Here is a 24786-nt window from a genome sequence, read left to right on the forward strand (position 1 = left end):
TGTACAGGAAATAAAGTGTTTTGGTGCTGTGGTTTGTTTTTGTTGTATTTGTGAAACTAAAGGCAAGACCAGCTAACCAAGAGGAGAAACTATAGAGCCAATAAGGTTGTATTGGCTAGTAGTCTTAAATCCTTTAGTCTTGGGATTTGGTTCTGCAGTTCATTTGAGCAAGCTTGGTTCACCATATATCTCTGCAGAATTTCATTGGATTCAAGGGGCTCCCCAGACAGATCCCAGTGCCTTTTGGAGACTGCAGGCCCTACATCACTTATATCACAGTACATTCCTATAACACTTACTTGGGAGTGAGTATCATTGAATAGGATGAGGCACTTGTGAATAGACCTGTTTAGGATTATCCTGCATATATGCCTGCATTGCTGGAGAAAGGTGTCAGCTGGTTGTCTACTAGAGCTGGCTGATTACTGGCTTCTGGTAGGAAGCAGAGTCTGCAGTGTCTGGAGCAGGGAACAGACACTGTAAGGCTAAAGTTAACATTTTTCCCCTACTGATATCGTGGAAGACCTATGCAGAAAAGATGGAGACAATTCCTGAATTGGGTGAGCCTTTGTGATGGCAGACTAATTTGGCCTTGCTTTGATATACAATAAGTGGACCGGCTGAGTTTTAATGGTTGCTTATGGCAGGCTTACATTTGACCTGTATGCCATTTCAGTGTTTTGCATGCCTGGCCACTTTCCTGGAGATGATTTTACACATTAGGTAAAAGCAAAAGCTGAGTTTGTTGCCAGAAGTTTACTCAAAACTGAGAGCTACAGCCAGTCATGGCTCCCTGTTTCATACACATATTGGCAAACACAAGATAGTTGCATTCCCTGATTGTGTTTTGGGGTGTATAGCTGAAAACTAGTGAGAAACAGGGGTGAATCAGGAAGTGAAAATGGCCCTGGAACAAGCCAAGTTGAGAGGTCGAGCTACAAGCCAGCACTGCAGGGATAGCTGAACTCAGCTCTGCAAACTAATGGGTATTCGTTCACCCATTATTTCCTCCAGCAGTGTAGGAGAACACAATTGGTGAGTTGATGAAGGATCTAAACCATGCAGCACCTGAGGTGCTGGCTGAGTCTTGGCTCTGCTTACTATTGGTTACCAGAGACCCTTTAGGGCAGTGGCTCCCTGGGAAATTTCCCTGTAAATTAAGTGGCTACATCCCTGGTGGGAAGTGATCTTCACATACATCAGAAAAGATGAGACTATGAGCACGCCAGAGATGCAATGTGGCTACATCCATTCCCAATCATTCTGGGATTTTTGGACTCAAGTGCCACTGTCTTCCTGAACTTGCCATCCAATTTTGGGCCACAGTATTGGCAGCAGTTCAAATCTTCTTGCCCCACAGTCTCTTTCCATCTATAAGACTACTAGGATATAATCAGCAGAGGCCCTGTTTGGAACTTTTAAGGCTTAAGAGGAAATATTTCATTGGAAAATGATTTTCACTAGAAAACTTGGGTTTCCAAAGTAGATATACTATTAAATTATGGGCCATAGTCTGAGTCTGAAAACCAACTTGTTTTATATCAATATCAAATTTGGAGACATGGCAGACAAAATTTGATTCAGACATAAGATTTTTAAATCCACTATATAAAAGCTAAAAACATTTGTTATCAGATTGTGGCATTTGGGAGAGTTAGGGAAGTCTTTGCTTGCTGAATGTTCTGTCATGTAAATGGCTATTCTGGAGGGTTCAAGTGATGTGTTAGAAAGAAATGAATAAAACTGCAAGATGTATTAGAAGGCTCTTGTGCTCCCAGTGTTTTGTAAAAAATAGTGCTCACTGAGCTCATGTCATAACTCCTATCACTGTCATTTCAGGTTCCCATTGAGACCCATCAGTTGTCTCCCCACACCCTTTTTGTCTTCATTTGGTCTTTGATTCTATTTTTTTCTTACTGGTCTGTGTTTTTTTCTTCTCCTGTTCCTTAGCAGGGGGTGGTTTTGAGATTTTGATGCTTGTTGTAGATACAAGGTGTCTTTTTTGTATTGTGGAATTGCATGAGTTGAAAAGGCACTATAAACTGGGAAAGGGTGGCTTTTTATTTTGCATTTGTTTATAAATGCATTATTTGGTACTGTAATGAACATCCTTTCCAAATCAATTATTAGTTAGTTGTTGGTTTTACCTAGGATTGGATCCTAGATGAAGAAAGTGCATTTTTTCTTACAAGTGTGCGTGTGTGGTGGTGGGAGTGGGGAGAATGTCCACCAATTATTTTTCCCACTCCACCTTGGCCATTCCATTACATTATGTTTCTGAGGGTTCCTGGTCCCCAGGAACAGCTTTGGAGAGCACAGAGGGCTGTGATATAAAGGGAAGGTGGTTAAAGTCTGTTCAGCTTGTGGAATGAACATTCACAGCTCTTAGGATCCATCCCACTTTTTTTTTTATTTGAAGGATTTTTGTTTGGAATTCCTCACCATGCCATACCTGCTTGATCTCAGTTCCGTGGAGAAAATTATACAATTCTCTGATGACTGCTGTCTACCTACAGGATGTTCAAATTGCCTTTCTTAAAATCATGGATTATTTTTTTCATGTGGCATTCAGACCTGGGTTTTCATTGTAACTATGAACCTTGCCCTGACCTTTCTCTCCTAATATGTACCCTATGTAATAGACTGTGCAGGAGGCACCTAGAAAGCATTAAATGGAGTCCCTTTAATAATGTGGTTTGTCCAAATTTTTGAATGTCTATATGACTGAGACCAGTCAGTTGCCCTATTTTCCTTGATAATTTGGAATTGTAAGAGTTGTCCAAGTGTTGCTTATTAAATTTTTGCAAACTGGAGAATCTGAGAGTTGGTCTTGGTGTTCTGCTTCTCATCATTGAGCATTATGATTTTTTTAAAAAAATTAATATGTACCAACATCCCTGGGATTTCATTTTTCATTATGTTACTTGCTGACTACACCTGCTATCATTTCTACTGCAGGATTGTTGCCTAGACATCTTTTTGCCTGTCAGGCTGAAATAGCCCAAACAGCCAAACCAGACAAAAGTCTGGAAAATGTTTGGGGAAAGTGCCTTCCCTGAACATTGTTCAGGGGTATGAACCAGGCCAAGTTCATGCCAGATTTTGGATTATGAACTGGTTCATGCCCATCCTTAAGAATGGCTCACCAATGGGAGCTGACAGTTTGCACAGGTCCACCAGTCAGTAGATCAAAGAACATACTGGCACACATTAATGCTCCAGCTAGACTGCTATGCCAGACTGATGCCATAAGGATAAGGAGAGAGGTGCTGGCAGCAAGATCAAGAAGGCACATTCCCAGGTTTCTGAGCAAGAGTGTTCCATAGCCACTGTTGTAAAGATTCATATGAGATGTGATTGGTGAGGAAATACACTGAAGGCTGAGGCTGCTTTTCGTATTGTTGCTTTATCAGCTGACAACCAGCAGCTAGATTTTGGGTGTATTTTTTTTTATTAAAGACAAGTAGTCAATCATAGTCAGGGCATTGTATTCTAATCTGGGAGATTGACATTGTCCTTTAAAACCTTACAAACACCTTCTAAAAAACTTCAGATCCTTGTTCCAGAGTATACTACTCTGAGGCCATACTCCTCATGTGAGTAAGACCAAAGGATGTTAAAAATGGATGCACTTGTGCACTTGTTCCCCCAACAAGTTTCCAAACACAGATCAAAGATAATTCTCAGTGCAGTCCCAAATAAGAGTTACACCTGTCTTAGCCAACTGAAGTCATTGGGCTTAAATAGCTGCAACTCAGTTTAGGATTCCATTGTCTTGTCTATTTTATAGGCTGGAAAAGGAATTTAAAAATCTCTCTCAGATTCTTGTGCACGGGTTTGAATATGTGTGTTTCAATCCTTGCCTTAAGTTTGGTAGTCTAACACTAATAGGACATTGCAATTATGAGGTCAACTGGTGGCATTCTTTGACTTGGTCTAGAAAAGCAAGTTTATCTCCAAGATTTCTTTTACATTGCTTTTGAGCTTAATCTATGATGCAGAAAACTCTAGGAAACAGTTTTGATCCAATGGAGGGTTTTCATGGACATAAGTGGAGAAGTGATTCCCACTGCAGACATCCAACTCCACCCTAATACTGTTCCTGCTGCCTCCCACCTGGAGGAGCAGCTTTCAGGGAAGGTCAGTTTGGCTTTGGCATTGGAAAGGAGTCATGCTGTATGGATGTAAATCTTGTGATGAAAATTACTGTTAGATTCAAGCCAACCATTCCAAAATACCAATTTCAAAAAGACTGGTGCTAGTTCTGCATTAGGTTATCTTTCAGAAGGAGAAACTAGCTTCAGTACCAAGGATCAACAACTGTAATGTAATACTTTCTCTTAGGATAACTCTGATCTATATGACATCAGATGTTGGAGATCTCAGTCTGTTTTATACTGGTAAAGTGATGACAACATAAATTAGAAACTACACATTTATTTATTTATTTATTTATTTATTTATTTATTTATTTATTTATTTATTTATCTAAGATTTATATCCCGCCCTTCCCACTAGGTGGCTCAGGGCGGCTTACAACATATAAAACTAACATGGAATCTAAAATTAAACATTAAAATTAACATTTCATAATTTACAGTTAAAAATCTAAACAATTGTTATATACATACACATTAAACTTACATACACTACTATGTAAGAGTTTCACATCCTGAATGAAAGTAAGAATATCCTTCAAGTTGACATTAACAGCACAATTCCTAGCAGATCTTCCCAGAATCCTACTGGAATCTAATCAATGGAACTTGCTCCCAAGAAAGTATTCTTAGGACTGCACAGTAAATGTTCAAAGTAATACTAGTGCTTGTAACAAATCTTAGCATATTTATCATTTTCTTTTTTGTTCTTATAAAAACACCATTTTCTTTAGGCTGTTTTCTTTAGGCTATATTCTGTGATGTTGGGGACTTGCTGTTATTTGGAAGCATTAATAAGGAGTACGTACTTGAATAACTGATTGCTGGAAAGGCTTTCACAAGATGAAAGCAAGAATTATCCCCTTTCAGGTGAGGGTAGAGATAATCATAAATCATACATATTAATTTATTGCATAGTTTGTGCATATAAAGTGCTCTTAAAAAAAAAGAGAGAGAATCCGATATTTATTCATGAGGATAACATGTGTCCCTCAATAGAACATTTAAAAGCAAGCTGATGTGGATATGCTGCTATGAAGAAACCCTACAAAATTTAATATGGATGTAACAAAGAATGTGATAAAAGCTGCGTGGGGGAAATGTGCTTTAAAGAAATCTACAGGGCTTCTAATTTACATGAAAATCCCTTTAAAGTGTTCTGCCAGCACACAATGGTCTTGAAATTATCACAGCACAGTAGCATTAAGTAATAGGCTAATGAAACTGAACAGATAATCTTCCCATTAAACACAAACACACAGGTTCCATGTCATTTAAAAGCAGTATAAACTAAATACAGGTTTTGTTGAATTTCAATGTCTGACCCCAGTCATTAACCCCTTTTGGGATGCAGCAGCCATTACACAAATACTTGAACTAGAGCCTGAGTTCTTCCCCTTAGCTTCAGCTGCAAGTGGTAACTATAGTTAGATCTGAGTCCAGGAGCACCTTAAAGACCAAGATTTTCAGGGTATAAGCTTTTGAGAGTCAAAGCACCCTTCAGCAGGTCAGATCCTGCTTGTCCTTATTTCCAGCTATTCTCTAATGATATCAGTTTCCTTCCACCATTTGGAGGAAATATTCCCAAATGCTTGGCTGTTGTTAAATATCATCCAATCTCCCAGATTAACATGACTAAAATATAACAGACCAAGATTTTAGATTTGGCAATCGGGGGTGAGCTGTCCCAGAGGCGCACACTAGATTGTGTGCTATGCAGATGCTATTTAATATCTATATGCGCCCCCTTGCCCAGATTGCCCGGAGGTATGGGCTAGGGTGTCACCAATATGCAGATGACACCCAGCTCTATCTGCTAATGGATGACCGGCCTGGCTGCGCCCCGAGGAATTTAGACCTGGCACTGCAGGCCGTGGCAACCTGGTTAAGGCTGAGTGGGCTGAAGCTGAATCCAGTGAAGACAGAAGTCCTTTGTGTGGCCCGGGGCGCTCTGGGGAGGGAAATATCTCTCCTGGTTTTTGATGGGGCGCCGCTGAAGGCAGCGCGCCGGGTCAAGAGCTTGGGAATCCTACTGGAGCCCTCATTATCAATGGAGGCCCAGATAGCAGCCACTGCTAAGTCAGCCTTCTTTCATCTGAGGTGGGCAAGGCAGTTGGCCCCCTTCCTAGAGCGCCGGGACCTAGCAATAGTGATTCATGCAACGGTCACCTCGAGACTGGATTACTGTAATGCCCTCTACATGGGGCTGCCTCTGTGCCGAACCCGGAAGCTGCAGCTGGTGCAGAACGCGGCGGCTAGGCTGTTATTGGGGCTCCCAAAATGGGAGCACATACAGCCAGGGCTGCGAGGACTGCACTGACTGCCAGTTACATACCAGATTCGTTACAAAGTGTTGGTTATTACCTTTAAAGCCCTATATGGCCGAGGACCTGTCTACCTGAGGGACCGTCTTTCCCCATACGAACCCCAGAGAGCACTGAGGTCAGCAGGGAAGGACCTCCTGACTATTCCCAGGCCGAAGGAAGTAAAGCTGCAGAGTACCCGTACTTGGGCTTTCTCCATTGTAGCTCCACACTTATGGAACCAGCTCCTGGAGGAAGTGCGGGCCTTGCGGGACTTTGACCGATTCTGCAGGGCCTGCAAGACCATCCTCTTTGGCGAAGCCTTCACCGACTAAAACCTGAGAGTCTGCTTAAATGACTTATTATCTGTCGGAATAGCACCACGATGTTTTACTGTTTTTAGAATTTTAATCAATTTGTTATCTATTGTCTAATTTACTGTATAACTTGTTATATTAACCAATGTTGTTAGCCGCCCTGATATAAATATAAATTTATAAAATATAAATTTATATTTATATTTATATCAGGGCGGCTAACAAATAAATAAAATGTATTATTATTATTATTATTGTTATTATTATTAGTCTGGTAGCACATTAAAGACCAATTAAGATTTCCAGGGCATAAGTTTTTTGAGAATGAAAGCTCCCTTCATCAGAGCTCTGACTTTCAAAAGCTTATATCCTCTAAATCTTGTTGGTCTTTAGGTAGCTACCAGATTCAAATCTTGTTCTTCTGCAAACCAGCATAGCTACCCACCTGAAACTAAAATATAAAAGAAATCAAGTGGCATCTTTAAGACTAAGTGAGTTTATTCCAGTTAGCAGCTAATATTGCCTGGTTCTATTGGCCCATCTAACTCAGTATTGTCTCATTAGACTGGTAGTGGTTCATCATAGTTTCACACAAAAAGGTTTTTCCCAACGTCTTGTTACTTGAGATACTTCAACAAGAGATCAAATCTGAGACCCTCTGCATGCAAAACTTGTGCCCCACCAGTGAGGCATGGTCCTTCCCCACTGAGTATGACAATTTCTATATAAGCAGAGGCTGGAGGGCTTTTAAAAAAGACTGTTCCCAATTTTACTGTGTTTCATAATAATGAACTGTCTGTTTCCCACTAAAAAATAACAGGAGGGAAGAGGAAATACTCATGACTTGTGAAACCTGTTCCCTCTCTTTGTTAGGATGTCTTCTTTCATGATGGGGTTTGGGCATAGTCTGGAGGGGGTAGTCTGGCTGGTATTCATTAACACTATCCTCACTATCATGGAAGACATGATAGTGGAAGTCCTGTCACCTACATGGTCCAACAGTAGAAAAAGTTTGAGTCCAGTGGCACCTTTAAGACCAAGAAAGTTTTATTTGAGGTATGAAGTTTCATGTGTACATATCTGAGGAAGTGAGCATGCACGTGAATGCTCGTATCTTGAATAAAACTTTATTGATGTTAAAGTTGCCACTGGACTCAAACTTTATTCTACTGCTTCATACCAACAGGGCTACCCACCAGGAACTCTAGCAGTATGAGGGGAAATTCCATTAACGACATTCTATAGTGCACTCAAGATAACAATAGTCACACTGGATGAGGAAGAACTGCATTGTTCCAACAGTCCAATTTGTTGTTGTTTTGAGATTGCCAAAACAGGATGCCAGCATCAGAAGCTCTTCCTTGGCAGCTACTATCGGTGCAAAAAACAAACAAACAATTCTATGGTTTTAATCCACAAAGCTCCTGTTGTCTGGAAACTTCTCTATACTGAGACGGAAAGAACCTGTGGTTTCCAGGGATGGGCAACGCCAAACGTGACCCTTCACCCCATCCTAAGTGCCATGCGCAGATCTCCCTGAAAAAAAATCACGGGACCTGTTTTGTTAGTGGCCATTTTTAACATCCAAGCCAGAGGAGCTGTCCACAGTGCTGATGCTGCCCGCCCCGCCTTCTGCTTGGGCCACAGAGCACGGGGGACTCTGAATAACGCCAATACATTATGCTCGCTCTGCTATCGCCTGTCTGGCCATCCTTGCACCACGCCCTTTGTATTCAATTAAAATGTCGCGAATGCTATAGATATTCGGCAACAAAAACAGAGCTGGCGTGACTAACGCTGTGTGGAGTCCGGAACGTCTGCCGCCCACTGAACTCCCGCTCGCGCCCAGCAGCGGCGCTCTGCTTAGAGAGGGCTCGGAGACGTCGACGAAGGAAGTGGGTCAATTCAAGCGCTGGTCGTTTGTGCTTTTCCCCTCGGCAGCCTAAGCAGAGCTAGCCCGCATCGTTGCAATGGCTGAGAGAAAAAAGAGGAGGGTATAAAACGGGATTGTTGCTGTGGCGGTCGCTTTAGTGGAGGTTCCTCAGTGTCAGGTCGCGGGATGGAGGCGGATTACCCCGTCTTCGAGAACCCGCTCTGCAGCGAGTTCAAGCACATTTGCAAAAGGATCAAAGAAACCTATAAGGAGATCAAAGAGGATCTAACCCCTTACAAGGATGATCGTTACTACAGGTAAGAGAAGAACAAGCGAGCTGCCTCTTGGCGCCCGTCATTTCCTTTGGCGCTGGTGGGGGGTGGGCAGTTTGAGGAAAGGCCTATTCGTTTTCTAGGAAAGCAACTTCTTGCATTAATAGTGCAGCTGGGCTTCTTCTATTTTTAAAAGACAAAACGTAGAGCTCACAGGTAGTGATCCCGAGAAATCGCAGTAGGCTCAACGGGGTCCTTCAACACAGACCCATCTCACTGAGTTACAACCTCTCTTCACGGAAGCTGCGATAGGTACTCATCACACAAGCCCTGTTGCAGCCCCCCTTGTTGATATGGTGGAAAGAGCTTTTTTTCCTCACGCCTGTTTCAACATGGCTGTTCTGAAAGGATTTTACACAAATGAGCTAGCTATTGATTTTATTGCAATTGGGGGTTCAACTATAGATCATACAGGAAGATTGTTTTGCTTTTTAAGAACGATTGAGAAATAATTGCTGCTGATAACCTTCTTACTCTCTCACCCCTTCTCATTAAAATGTTACACTGAAGCATTTAAAAGCTGGGTAGGAAGAGTTTTCCAAAGGAAATGCCTGAGATCTAAAACTGAACTCCAACTTCTGCCATGAATCCTTGGCACTCAAGAGGTATGAGTTCCTGTCATGTTCTTCCCATAGCATGAAGTGCAGGTCTTTCCCTGCCCATTTCTAGGATTTTCTAGTTAATATTTCCCCCTTGTATCTGAGGGGAAGCTTGGGAGTATTTTCTCTCCAAAATCATTGGGAGCATGGAGAAACAAGAGAATAATCACTCTGTCTAATAGCATAATAAAGGAAAGGTAGCCCCCTCCATGACTATGAAAACCATGCTATGAGACCACTATCAGACAAGGAATCACTACTTTCTCTGTGGATTCCAAAAGCATTTGGAAAACAAAGATGACTATAAATAACACCCTCCCCCCAAAAAAGCCTGAAAATGCTCCAGGATGGAATGGATGAAATCAGCTGACTGCCAACAAAAAAGGGGAGAGGAGGAAAAGAAACTAGGTAGCCCAACCCCTCAAACTTTTAGTGAGGAAGATTTAGGAATAGTGGAGTGAAATGTCCATTTTGCCTTCCCCTCCTTTGTAAAACCTCGCAGGCCCACTGCTTGTTACTCTGTCACGTAGAACTTTATCAGATATATATATATATATATATATATATATATATATATGAACATATGAACATATGAAGCTGCCTTATACTGAATCAGACCCTTGGTCCATCAAAGTCAGTATTGTCTTCTCAGACTGGCAGCGGCTCTCCAGGGTCTCAAGCTGAGGTTTTTCACACCTATTTGCCTGTGTATATATATACACACACACACAAATACATATATATACACACTCATTAACATCTTAGCAGACTTTTTCAATTAGTGGCGTAAGTACCTGGTCTCTCCTATGTTTCCAGTCTTGTCATTTTTTCCTTGTCCTGTAATTATGGAATCCTTATCTGATGGGTGTTTTACTGTTGATTCCAGTGGCACACAGTTTCACCCTTGCCTACAGGCTTTTATTACATCCTAATACTTGGTTACATTTCTCTAAACATAAGAAATTGTTTGCTAGATGGAGTCCAGCTTTTTCTAAGAATGATCCCTAAGCAGCTTTCCATGAGGTCACTACAGAAAGACCTCCCAATGTACTTCCAGTATCTGATGATGCGAGTTTTCTGCCTTTGGGCTTAGGATATAGCCACTGGTATTCTTTTGGCAACCAATGCTCTATGTTCAAGTAGACTAGAAGGAACCAAATATGATTTCATTATTATCTCTGTTGGGGGGGGGGGGTGGGGGTGGGCTCCCTCTGGGAATCCTACCCCCCCAGGGAAAGTGCATGCGCAATACATAGCCTCTCCTCTCCCGGTGTAGTGAACGCCGCGTGGTCACTGTCTGGCTATGCCTGGCAGATGGTCACTGCAATGGCCTCTCCTGCATTACTGCATCCGTAGCAACACCTTCTCGCTGGTCCCCCCCGTTTTCACAGAGTTTGCTACGTCATGGTGCGACCGAATTGTTCGGCGGTATAACCGGATGGGCAGGCTGGGCCCACCAACTTCGTCAGCCTAAGAGAAGGAAAACTCTAACATCAAACCCGGGCAGATAGAGCTCGTTAATGTAACACCTACCACCTGGAGGACTCACTGCCGGCGTCCCGGCTTACTGTAGGCAGTGGTCGCCCTGAACGACGCTCTGCTCTAGTTGCCCACGAACTTCTCAGGTTGAATATCGACATAGCAGCTCTCAGTGAGGTCCGTTTCCCTGAGGAAGGTAGTCTTCAAGAACACGGTGCTGGCTATACCCTCTACTGGTCGGGTAAGTCAAAGGCTGAGAGCCGCCTTTCTGGCGTTGGCTTCATGGTCAGGAACTCCATTGCCTCCAAACTCGAAAACCTTCCAACAGGTCACTCAGATCGCATCATGTCCATGCGCCTCCCACTTCAAAACAAGCAGCATGCAACACTCTTCAGTGTGTATGCCCCAACCCTTCAAGCAGATCCTGCAGAAAAGAACAAGTTCTATGCTGATCTACGCAACCTCGTACTGAAGACCCCTACAGAGGACAAGGTGATCATCCTTGGCGACTTCAATGCCAGAGTAGGTAAAGACTCGGAAGCCTGGAAAGGAGTACTTGGCAAACACGGCATTGGCAACTGCAATGACAACGGGCGCCTCCTGCTAGAATTCTGCATGGAGCACCAGCTCACCATCACCAACACTATCTTCCAGCAGAAGAACAGTCTGAAGACAACCTGGATGCACCCACGGTCCAAGCATTGGCACCTTATCGACTACATTCTGGTGCGCCAGAGAGACCTTCGAGATGTCTTACACACCCGAGTAATGCCCAGCGCAGAATGTCATACGGATCATCGTCTTGTACGCTGCAATCTCCGTCTTCACTTTAAACCCACACCCAGGAGAGGAGGTATCCCTCGGAGGAAGTTTCAGGTTGGCAGCCTCCAGTCAGCCGAAGTTAAAGCTGCCTTCCAGGCAAAACTCCAGTCAAGAATTGAGGACCTCAGTTGCCCCACAGACCCTTCTCCAGAAGCACTCTGGGAACACCTAAAAACTACCGTCGTGCAGATCTCTGAAGAAGTCCTCGGGTTCTCCACAAGGAAGAACAAGGACTGGTTTGATGAGAACAATCAAGAGATCCAAGAATTACTGGCAAAAAAGAGATCTGCCTACCAAGCACATCTTGCTCAGCCCTCCTGTCCTGGGAAAAAAGCAACCTTTCGCGCTGCATGTAGCAACCTTCAGCGCAAGCTTCGAGACATTCAGAACGAGTGGTGGACCAAGCTTGCAGAGAGAACCCAGCTGTGTGCAGACACTGGTGATTTAAGAGGGTTCTACGAAGCCCTGAAGGCAGTATATGGTCCATCATATCAGGCTCAGAGTCCCTTGCATAGTGCAGACGGCCAAGTGCTCCTCACAGACAAGGCATCCATACTGAACCGGTGGTCGGAGTATTTTCAGGTTCTCTTCAGTGCCAACCGCGTAGTTCAAGATTCAGCAATCCACCTCACCCCACTTCAACCGGTGAAAACAGAGTTGGATGAGATCCCCACCCTAGAAGAGACTGTTAAAGCCATCAAGCAACTGAAAAGTGGCAAGGCAGCAGGAGTTGATGGAATTCCACCAGAGATCTGGAAGCATGGGGGCACAGTACTACATAGCTCACTTCACAAAGTACTTGTCACCTGCTGGGAACAAGGCAAATTACCACAGGACTTTCGCGATGCAATCATCATCACCCTATACAAGAACAAAGGGGAAAAGTCAGACTGCTCCAACTACCGGGGGATAACCCTGCTCTCCATCGCAGGCAAAATCCTTGCCAGAATACTCCTGAACAGACTGGTGCCCACCATTGCAGAAGAACTCCTCCCAGAGAGCCAGTGCGGCTTCAGAGCTAACAGGAGCACCACCGACATGGTATTTGTTCTCAGGCAGCTCCAAGAGAAATGCAGGGAACAGAACAAGGGTCTGTATGTGACTTTTGTCGACCTTACCAAAGCTTTCGATACCGTTAGCAGGAAAGGCCTGTGGCAAATCTTGGAACGTTTAGGATGTCCCCCAAGGTTCCTCAGCATGATCATCCAGCTACACGAAGACCAGCGAGGCCAAGTCAGACACTGCAACGACCACTCGGAGCCCTTCCCTATAGGCACAGGTGTAAAGCAAGGCTGCGTTCTCGCGCCAACTCTCTTTACGATCTTCTTTAGCATGATGCTTCAAAGAGCCGCAGTAGATCTAGGTGAGGACGATGGTGTCTACATCCGCTATCGCACCGATGGCAGCCTGTTCAACCTGAGGCGACTAAAGGCACACTCCAAGACAATGGAAAAACTCATCCGAGAGCTACTGTTTGCTGACGATGCTGCACTCGTCTCCCACTCGGTATCAGCTCTGCAGCATATGACATCCTGCTTTGCAGAGGCTGCCAAGCTATTTGGCCTAGAAGTTAGTCTGAAGAAGACAGAAGTTCTCCACCAGCCTGCACCCCAGGAAGATTATCACCCTCCCTGCATCACTGTGGGTGAATCAGTTCTGAAGACAGTCCAGCAGTTCAGCTACCTGGGGTGCATCATCTCCTCAGATGCCAAGATCGACAAGGAGATTGACAACAGGCTGGCAAAGGCAAACCGTGCATTTGGCCGACTGCACAAAAGAGTGTGGAGCAACAAGCATCTGAAAAAAGGCACAAAGATCAATGTTTACAAAGCGGTTGTGATGACAACCCTCATCTATGGCTCCGAATCGTGGGTTTTATACCGTCATCACCTGCGACTCCTTGAGCGCTTTCATCAGCGCTGCCTTCGCACCATCCTCAACATCCACTGGAGTGACTTTGTGACCAACACTGAAGTCCTCAAGCGGGCAGAGGTTACCAGCATCGAGGCACTGCTGTTGAAGACGCAGCTGCGCTGGGCAGGGCATATTTCTAGGATGGAAAACCACCGCCTTCCCAAGATTGCCCTGTATGGCGAACTCTCCACCGGCCATCGTAATAGAGGGGCACCAAAGAAGAGGTACAAGGACTCCTTGAAGAAATCCCTTAGCACCTGTCACATCAACCATCACCAGTGGTCTGACCTAGCCTCAGATCGCAAAGCATGGAGGCACACCATCCACCAGGCTGTCTCTTCCTTTGAGAACACACGCATAGCTGGTCTTGAGGACAAAAGGAGATTGAGGAAGAATCGCACTGCTACAGGACCAACCCTAAATCAGACTTTTCCCTGCAGCCGCTGTGGCCGGACCTGCCTGTCCCACATTGGTCTTGTCAGCCACCAGCGAGCCTGCAGCAAACGTGGACTATTGCACCCTTCTTAAATCTTCGTTCGCGAAGCCAAGCCGAGATGGAGATTATCTCTGTCTCTCCTCATTTTTTCTGTCTTTTGTTAATCTATTCTTACATTTCAGAGTGGTTCCAGATGGTGGTGCTGGGGAGTTTTTGCACAATGGGTATGACAGGGAAGGCTTTATATTGTCCTCATGATATTTAGTATCTCTATAAAATCATCTGGATTTAAGTCCAGGAGCACCTTAGAGACTGACAAGATTTTTGAGGTATGAGCTTTTGAGAGTCAAATCTCCCTTCACCAGAACTTTGACTCTCAAAAGCTTACACACACACACCAACCTTGTTGACCTCTATAGTGCTTCTGGACTCAAATCCAGCCGTTCAACCGCAGACCAATGTAGCTACCCTCTGAAACTATCTTCATAAAACCACTAGAGGAAGTTGTTCAAGACTTTGGAGAGGAGTATATACATGACACTCACACATACCTGATTCAGTTGAAAAGGAAAGTGCTGAATAGATGCCTGGGCCCTGTAATGAATAGACTGCACGAAGACTATTGCACCGAAGGTCAAGCCAGGCAATATGGGACTGGACAGTGGTGGTCCACCTTTGCTAGGGACCAAGTTTGCAGCTTCCCAGCTTCCCAGGATGGCCTAAACTTGCTGGGTGACTTCAAGTCAGTCACTTTATCCTATCCTAACCTACTTCATGTGATTGTTGTGAGGATAGAATGGAGGAGGTGACAGAGATGTACGCCATCCTGTGTTCCTTGGAGGAAGAACAAGATAAAAACATCAGAGATAGTGGTAAGGGCTGTATCAGGCGATGGAGCATTGTTAGTGCCCCATAGTTATTAATTATTATTGATATCTCCTTTTCCCCTGACTGGGACTTGAAGTAGCTCTTCTCATTATTGTCCCTTCCTCTACTTTATCTTCACAACAACCTCATGAGGTAGGTTAGACTGAGGGATTGTGAGCAGCCCAGTGTCCCCCAGCAAGCTTCCATAATAGAGCTTAGATTCCAATCAGGTCATCTCACCTCCTAGTATGACACCCTAACCACTATGCCATGCCAGCTCTTGCCATATGAACAAATAGTATCTCCAGCGACATTCACCTTGCTCCTGTTTTGACAGATTTTAAGTACCTGGTAAAAAGCAGCATATTGTAGTAGAGTAACAGACTAATATCTGAGAGGCCTAGGTTCAAGTTCCCACTTGTGCTATAGAAGCTCACCTTGGGCCAGTCACACTCTCAAGCTTAACCTACCTCAGAGGGTCGTTGTGGGATAAAATGGAGGAGAGGGTAACTATGTAAAGTGCTTTGGGTCCCCATTGATGAGAAAGATAGGGTACAAACAAATTAAATAAAATAAATTCCCCAAGCTTTCGATTGACCTGTTTTTTCTACTTTTATCAATTTTTGTTTAAACTTTTATAGTTATGTACAATAATGCCATAGAGCAGCCATTTTCTCCAGGGGAACTGGAAAGCAGTTCTGATTCTGGGAGATTTCCAAGTCCCACCTGGAGGTTGGCTGCCCTTTCCCTAGGGCTAACCCTCTGAGCCCAATGGTGCAATCCTAAAGTTTATAGAGAATCCTACTGAAGTCCAATCAATGGATTTGCTATCAGGAAAGTGTTCTCAGGTTGCCCAGTGGGGCTGCAGTCTGTGTAGAATTATGACCTTAGAGTGCTGTTCAGGCAGAGAAAAAAGCTTGTGAAAAGTTAGTTTTTAAAGAAAATCAACTTTATTAGGATTTGTAGAATCTTTCGGGCTCAAGTGCCGTGTTCTACTGGAGGAAGTTTTTCTTCCAGACGTTTCGTTCTCCACTGCGGAGAACATCCTCAGTGGCGTTGCAGCCGGAGCAGGCGTTCTGACCTTCTTGGCTGCTGTGCATTGAGTCAACTTTAATTCTTAATCCTTGCTACAGAGATTATTTCTGAGGCTGCAGTCTTTAGTGAGATTTACTTTTGAGTAAACATTCTGTAAAGCTAACGTTATTGGTAGCATTACCTAGTGTATGCAGCTATAAGTATATATGTCTACTAGCATACATTTTGGACTCCCTGTTAATCTGAAATAAATAGGAAATCCACACTTTATAGTTCAATCCTAGGCAGAATTACCGCATCCAAACCCTTGATTGCACTGTGCTGAGAGTGGAATAACTCTGCATAGAATTGCCCCGTAAACACCCCCCCCCAGTGAGAACACTGCAGAATGGTTTTGAAAGTGCAAAAGTACATCCTCAGTGCTCACCAGTAACTCCATTTAAATCACTGGCACAAGATACTCTTCAAATTCCTGAAAGCAAAGAAGCCCTCTCAGTTTTTCGACATGGCACTTGTTTGTGTTCAACTCACCCTTCCATCCTTCCTAGTTCTGAGATCAGTAAAATGAGTACCCAGCTTGCTGGGGGTAAAGCGTAGATGACTGGGGAAGGCAATGGCAAACCACCCTATTAAAAAGTCTGCCATGAAAACGTCGTGATGCAAAGTCACCCCAGAGTTGGAAACGACTGGTGCTTGCACAGGAGACTACCTTAACTTCTATTAAAAAACATATAAAAACAGGGCAAAGTTTGAGTCCGTTGGCACCTTTAGGACCAACAAAGTTTAATTCTGGGTATAAGCTTTCGTGTACACACACATTTCATCAAATACATGAAAGCTTATACCCAGAATTAAACTTTATTTGTCTTAAAGGTGCCTCTGGACTAGGGTTGCCAAGTCCAATTCAAGAAATATTTGGGGACCTTGGGGGTGGAGCCAGAAGCCTTTGGGGGTGGAACCAGGAGCAAGGGTGTGACAAGCATAATTGAACTCCAAGGGAGTTCTAGCCATCACATTTAAAGGGATGGCACACCTTTTAAAATGCCTTCCTTCCATAGGAAATAATGAAGGATAGGGGCACCTTCTTTTGGGGCTCATAGAAACTTCTTTTGGGGCTCTTTTTGAAACTTGGGGGGGTATTTGTGGGAGAGGCACTAGATGCTATACTGAAAATTTGGTGCCTCTACCACAAAAAACAGCCCCCCCCCCCCAGAGTCCCAAATACTTGCAGATCAATTCTCCATTATTTCCTATGGGAATAATGCTCAATAGGGAAAAATAGAGTTCCCAGCAGACATTTCCCTCCCCTCCCCCCGCTTTTTGATGACCCTGAAGGGGGGGGAGGGCCTCCAAACCGGGGGATCCCCTGCCCCCACCTGGGAACTGGCAGCCCTACCCTGGACACAAATTTTGTTCTATGGCTTCAGACCAACACGGCTGCCCACCTGAATATATTAAAAAAACATACATTCAAGAGCCCATTCTGGGAAGCAGGAGTCTTCTGTGTCTCTCAACAAACCATGGAAATAGTAGCTTGTTGAAAACATACGCAATCAAGTAAGGAAATCAGGGGGGGAAACCCTGCAAAAAACTACAGTTCCCAGGACATCTTGAAGGAATCCCAGAAATCAGCAATCCATCGTTTTCTTACTTGTCTTCCCGGACGTAATGAAACTGGTGGGCAGTAGCTGGCATTGCAGAGAGCATCACACAGTCTCCTTTTACCCCCCCCCCCCCCGGCTTAGTTTTCAAACTTGACCGCTGCACTCCTGACATCTTCATTAGTGCGCATGCCCTGCGCCTTCCAAAGCCGCTAGAAGATTTCATATACTCGTGGGGGGAGGGATTTGATGCCAATCGCGTTGGTTCTATCGATCACGTGGGCCCACATCCGTCTAAGCATGGAGGCGGGGCTCTGCGTTGGTGACGTGTGCGGAAATGTGGTGCGCTGCTTGCAGCTGATTCTTCTGCCACGAAGCTGGTCCGTTCATTGGTGGGGCGGCGGCATCTGCCTCGTTGGCGCGCGCATGCAGCAATGGATATGGAACTGTGAGTTGAAGGTGGCTGTGGGGGGACTCCCCCCCGTGAGGTGCTGGCCTTGCAGGTCTCGTGCGCTGCCTGCCTTGCAACTTAATAGTCAAGGAAAGGCACCCCGTGGAGGCTCTGAGGAACAGGGCCGTAGTCTGTTGGTATTCCAATGTTGTGTTACCATATCCCCAACATATAAATAATTATGGCTTCAGGAGATACTGCTATATTTTGGTAATTCCCCTGAAAACTCCCACTAATATTTGGGGTAAAATAGAGATTAAGACATTTTTAGACATTATATTGTCTAAAATATCGCTTTTTAGACATTATATTGGAGATAATTCCTCTTAAGAGGACCAGTTCTTCAAGAATCAAATAATATTATCCAACATTTATGTTGTGTCTTAAGTGTTCCATTGCACTTTATGTACAAAATTTTGCTAACAGCTACCCTTTAAGTAGTTTGTATTTTTATTCTTAAATTCCAAATGAAGGGCCAGGGCTTGAGGGGATACTAGCTGGGAAGGTTAGAATGGGAGACTTCTTGGTACACAGTTCAGTTTCTTCGTCATGATTCCACAACAGCACAGGCTTCTTGAGTTCGCAGCCGCCTTGATCCACTTGAGTTGTTCCCTTTTTATTTATAGGTCTACTTCCTACTACTTATACTTCTTGTACTACTTATAGGTCTTCTACTACTTATTTATAAGTCCACATTTTCAACTGTGCAGTGACCGGCAAGGGCAGGAAAATAAAACTCTGTAAAATAGGGAAGTAGCTTTGGGAGGGAGCTCTGTGTATCAGTAGTGTTTAGTCCTGTGTGCCTGTTGGCATTTAAATTGCCCAAATGAAGATTTGTTTCATATGCTTCTCATGCAGGTTTTTTTCTGTGCCTCCTCTAGAGGAACAGTTAATGAATTCAATGAGGCACACTTCCATCTTAAGTATGCATCAGAAGGCTGCACAAGGATATTCAGCCACATTAGTTGTCGTTAGTATATAGGACAAGCTTATAGCATGTTCATGCAGTCATTGAAGAAAAAGACCTGACTTCCCTGAAACTGGTTGTAGTTGTTGACTAGTCCAGTACTTTTTAAGCCCTGCTGCCTTTTAATTGGAGATGCCAGGGTTTGACCCTGCGACCTTTTGCATACAAAGTAGTCATTCTGCTGCTGAACTGTAGCTTCTCCCTCTTGTGGCATTGCTCTAGAGTTATTAGTAACTCTTATTAGTTTGTTAGGTGGGGAAGCTGCTGTTGAGTATAAATATCACAACTAACCCTTAACTACAACAATTTTAAGTCACAGAAATACTCCTGCAGTTTATTGCCCAAGATAAAAAAGTCGAGGGAGAGATAAAGGCATCCTAAGCCATTCTTGATTACATTTTTCTATCTGCCTTGAATTAACATGTTCAACAGTTCTCTTGCCCCTCTGCTTCAAATCTTCTGTTTTTTTCCTCTCTTTTTCTCCTGCTTCTCTTATGCTGCTGAGTGATGGGGTTAAGACGGCTTTTCCTTTAGGACTGTTGCATCAGAGGTAAATCAGGAATGATTTGGGGTCTGTATATGCATTTTTGGCTGCCAACACAAGGTTAGGAACCCTAGCTACTGTTTCTCCGTTGCAGCAGACAAACCAAATGACCAAAAGGAAACACCAGCTTACGTATTTAATTAATTGATACTCCATCTTTCTCCTTGTGGGGGGACCCAAAGCAGCTTAATTCATTCTTCTGTCCTCTGTTTTATCTTCACAACAACCCTCTGAGTGGGTTAGGCTGAGGGAGTGTGACTGGCGCAAGGTCACCCAGCAAGCATGGCACAAGAGGGGATTCAAACCTGGGTCTCCTAGATGTTAGTCTGATACTCTTGACCACTATATCACACTGAGAGTCAGGATAGTTGTGAAAGAAGAGTAACAAGTAGGAGAAAGATTAAGTACCATTAAGCACTGTGTATGCTTCTAAGTGTTTAGGTATAAAGGGTTAATAAAAGGGTTTCTTACTTTCTGTGCATGGCAAAAGCCTTAGTGCTTTCATAACTTTTTGCTTGCCCCTGCTTTCTTCTCATTTGACTTCTCCTTGTAATCTTAGAATGTTTGTAATGTGGAAGTGAGATTATGTTTACCTAACAAATATAAAATTAGGATAATCCTTCAAAGTATTGATTGAACTTTCCATAAATAGAATACTAAAATCTCTGTGGATGATCAGTAAACTCTGTAGTAAACTCTCCCTGTTTGGTAGACTGTCAGATGGCAGACCAGCCATAGTTTGGAAGTATGGTCCATAATACATCTTTTTGTTGCCTTTCTATGGATTCAAGTTGGATTTTAACAGTTGTCATGATCCTGGGCCTAGTGAGGCCTGCAGGCCCCAGGGAAGCCTGCTTTGGGAAGCCTACATCTCCCAGGATCCCGTCTGTCCCTCTGATTGGGTAGCAAGGGGTTTGGAGGGAAACAGGCTCAGAGAGGGGTGGGGCCTGAGAAGAGAATATATAGGCCAAGCCCAGGAAGTGGGTGTTCTTTCTCTGGAAGGCTGAGCTAGAGGTAGGCTGTGCCTGAAGAGCTTGAGCCAGGGAAAGCTCCCTCACCCAAGGGAAGCGGTGAGTGCTGGTTAGTAGTTTAGGGACTGTAAGTTAAGACGCGTTGGGACTTTTGTTTATTTTCCCTTCTCCCTTTTACTGTTTTATGCACCTTGTTAATTTATCTTGCACTGACTTTAAAATAAACCTTTTTGTTGGTGTTCACTCTGCCTGGTCCTCACACCTGTTATTGGCCTAAGCTACAAGAAGCCTGAAGTGGGAACTCTGGGCCTTCTCAAGGGGAACCCTTAACCCAGAGTGGTGGCAGCAGTTGATAAGACCTCCCTGAGTCTTTCTAATTGAAAGCTTTATTGGTTTTCTAGAAAGTTAAGGGGAACGGGTAAGGAGAAATAGAAAATTATAGTTACAGATAACAATATTAATCTAATCTGCATGTAATATACTTTCTTAAAATACAGATATTGTCAGATATTATCTCTTTACATTAAATCATCAATTTCTAAATAATATATTTTCATATGTTTATGTTAAAGTATCTATTTAAGCTGACATTTCCAATAAAAATGATATTATAATAAAGAATACAAGAGAAAGGAGGTATAAGTTCACACCAAAAAATCTTAAGATTCTTGAGCATCTAGCCAAGTATATAGTTTCACCCAATATTTTCTTGTTTCTTCCTTAGATTTCCCAGCCAACAACTGGGATAAATAGTCCAGCTCAGCCGCTTCCAGAATTTTCCCCACTAAGTCCATTCTCGTGGGGATCTTCTGACGCTTCCATCTCTGTGCCAAAAGAATCCTAGCCGCTGTATTAATGTGCGCCAACAAATGTCTCTTCTCTTTGGAATAATCACCAGGATATATGTTCAATAAAAACAGTTCTGGTTTAAATTGGATCTGTGTGTTCAGAATTTTCTGTAATAGTTCATGAACCATCTTCCAATAGTCTTTCACCACCCCACAGGTCCACCACATATGATAAAAAGACCTCACATATTTAGTACATTTCCAGCATTTGTTAGACATGTTAGTATACATCTTACACAATTTCTGTGGGGTTATATACCACTTATAAAACATCTTGTAGAGATTTTTTTAAAGGTGGCTGACTTAGTTTAATATTGAATTTCCACAGCCTCTCCCATTCTTCTAACATAATGTTACACCCCAAGTTTTTCACCCATTGGACCATACAATCTTTTACTATCTCATCTTACATCTTCATCTGTAATAAGTATGAATATAGCTTGGAAATTAGTTTTTCTTGAGGACCTAAGAAGATTTTGTCAAATGGATATGGTTCTGCATTAAAGTCTATTGTCTTGTCTTTGGCATATCTGGATTCAACTTGTGTTCTCAACCACCAACTCATTTTAATGTCCATGTTTTCTAGCTCTTCCCTGGTTTTCAGTTGCCTCTCATTTTTCAACAGTTCTTCATATCAGTAACTCTGATTAGGTTTCAAAAGATTTGGAAGAGTGAATGCTTCCACTGGAGATACCCATCTTGGAATTTTCTGGTAAATTCTCAGTTTTAGCCATGACAATGTATGATACAGAGATTTCCAGAACCAGTGATTTATAAAGTAAGAATGTCCTTCTAATCTTTGATACCATAAATACGCATGCCAACCCAAATTGAGATCGTGTCCCTCTAGCAACGACTGTCTCCTATCGTTCAGTAGCACCCAGACTCTTACCCACGAGAACACAGAAGCTCTGTAATACAATTGCCAGTCTGGGAGGCCCAAGCCTGCTCTCAGTTTAGAGTCTTGCAATATCTTTAGTTTAATTCTTGGTTTTTTGCTTTGCCAGATATAATTAGAGACCATCTTGTTCAATTCTTGAAAAAACACACTGGTTAAAAGTACTGGAATAGTTTGAAATAAAAATAAGAACGTTGGCAAAATATTCATCTTTACTGAGGCTATTCTTCCCATTAGGGATAAGTTCAAATCTTGCCACTTTCCCAGGTCTTTTAAAATTTATTTAAGCAGTTTATCATCGTTGTCCATCTTTAAGCTGCTTTAAGTTGGTGTTGTGTTTCTTTAACTTTATTTTGAAACTCCTCTTTTGTCGGTTGTGTTTTTAAATTCTTTTCAGCTTCTCCTGCTTGCGACATTAGTCTTTGATAATTTTCAATTCTCTTTTTCTTTGCACTGTATCTGATTGCAAGGCCCCTAAAATATGCTTTAGCGGTATCCCAGACCGCTTGCATCTTTACATCTTGAGTTATATTCTGTTTAAAAAAAGATTCCATTTCACCCTTAGATTTTAAAGAAAGTCTTTATCTTTTAAAATAGAAGTATTTAATCTCCAAGTTCTTCTCAATTGTGTACCTTTAAGTTTTATCATTACAGGACTGAGATCTGATATGACTCTTGTTTGAATTTCTGTCTCTGCTAAATCTTTAACCAAGTTTGTAGAAAGCCAACACATATCAATTCTTGACCACGTTTGGTGGCTAGCAGAGTAATATGTAAAGTCTTTCGAATTTGGATATCTTGTTCTCCATACATCAACTAGCTCCAATTCTTCTACAAGCTTCCAAAAACTTGTTGGTAGTTGGAGACCTTTGGCTTTAGTATGTTTATGTGTTTTTTTAATCCAATTGTCTGTCAGAAACTGCATTGAAGTCTCCTACTATGCTGTATTCTGCATAATCCAAATTTGACAACCTAAGATGTAAGTCTTTGAAAAATTTTTCTTGATGATTATTCAAGGCATAAGATTTTTTTATTGTCCACCATAACTGCCACTAATAAAATTCTTTAATCTTCTGAGGCATACTGTAGTTGTGGATTAAATTTGTCCTTAACATATGTTGCCAATCCCCTTTTCTTTTTATTTGTATCTGTTGCTATAAACAACTTGCCAAGTTTCTTATTTTTCAAAAAATGTTGGTCTTTAGCCAAAATATGAGTTTTTTATAAGCAAATTATATCCATTTCCAGTTTTGTTAGGTATTTAAAAGTCTTCCTCCTTTTTATAGAAGAATTAAGTCCATTCACATTAATATAGATTATTGACGTCATTTTGGATTTTTCTTATCACTATCTTTTTTATCTTTTTAAGCCTGCAATCTTGTTGGGTATTTCTGTGGTTCATTTGAATCCTCTTCCTCTGAGCCTTCCTCTTCGTCGTCCTTCTTCTTCCCCTCTTTTTTCTCCACTCTCTCCAGAAAGTTTTGAGCTTTGAAGATAGAATTTATCCTATATCTGTTCTCTTCATAGGTAAAGAGTAAGCCTTTCGGCATTAGCCATGTATAAGGTACTTCTCTTTCTTTCAAAAAGTTTGTCAGGGTTTGATATTCTCTTCTCTTTTGTCTGACTGGCCATGGCACTTCTCTCAATTTTCACTGTATTTCCTCCTATCATCACTGGTTTATCTCTTGCTTGCTTCAGAATATTGTCTCTGGTCTTCTTTCTTGTTAGCTTCAAATGGATTTCACTGGGCAGTTTATTCAGTCTTGTGAAACTTGATGGTACTCAGTTAACTTGATCAAACTCTTCTTCCATCCTTTTAGGTGTCACCTGTAAGATTTTTGCCAAGGCTTCACTTAATATTTTCTGTAAGTCTTCAGTTTTTTATTCTGGTACATTTTGAAACCTCAGCATGTAAGCTCTAGCTGTAGGAGTCTACTGTCTGTCATATACTTTCTGTTCTTTTTCCAGTTGTTCCACCTTTTGTGTGTTGTCAGTCACCTGTGCATCTAGGACCTTTAAAGCTTTATTGATCTCTGCTGTCTGTTGAAGCTCTTGTTTGATTTCTGCCATCTGCTCTTCTATGTTGTCTACTTTACCAGTCAGCTGTGCTATGGCAGTTAGTAGAGTATTTTACATCTCTTTCATATCCCCCTGCATGGTTGTAAACTTCCCTAGACCAGACGAAGAGCTGGGTGAGGGGATTGGTGGTTTACCTTCTCGATTATCTTTTTTTTTAATTGTCTCTTTTAAGCCAGTAGCAGTTTTATTTTCCATCCTTATTAGTATATTTTCACTCACAGCCACAAATTTTGCACTGCATTTTCAGTAGCCTGTTTTGGAACACACTGTTCCTATTTATTTTAGTTGAACTA

At 42.6% G+C, this 24786-nt stretch overlaps 1 protein-coding gene across 4 annotated transcripts in view; it reads left to right on the forward strand.

Annotated features, from left to right (window-relative positions):
* Positions 1–8730: 8730 nt before the first annotated feature.
* Positions 8731–24786, forward strand: part of TMEM181 (transmembrane protein 181) — a 50352-nt gene continuing 34296 nt past the window's right edge. Inside the window, exons 1-2 of one of the 4 annotated variants that reach the window (XM_060241444.1) lie at positions 8731–8967; positions 19659–19703. In XM_060241444.1, the coding sequence (XP_060097427.1) occupies positions 8837–8967; positions 19659–19703 (176 nt within the window). In that variant the 5' untranslated portion in view covers positions 8731–8836. Of the gene's footprint in view, positions 8968–18032; positions 18184–19658; positions 19704–24786 lie in introns of those variants that run through there. The other 3 variants (XM_060241452.1, XM_060241471.1, XM_060241460.1) reach the window with 3 other exon arrangements.

The sequence above is a fragment of the Heteronotia binoei genome, chromosome 1 (assembly GCF_032191835.1).
Source record: "Heteronotia binoei isolate CCM8104 ecotype False Entrance Well chromosome 1, APGP_CSIRO_Hbin_v1, whole genome shotgun sequence".
In the NCBI taxonomy this organism is placed as follows: domain Eukaryota; kingdom Metazoa; phylum Chordata; class Lepidosauria; order Squamata; family Gekkonidae; genus Heteronotia; species Heteronotia binoei.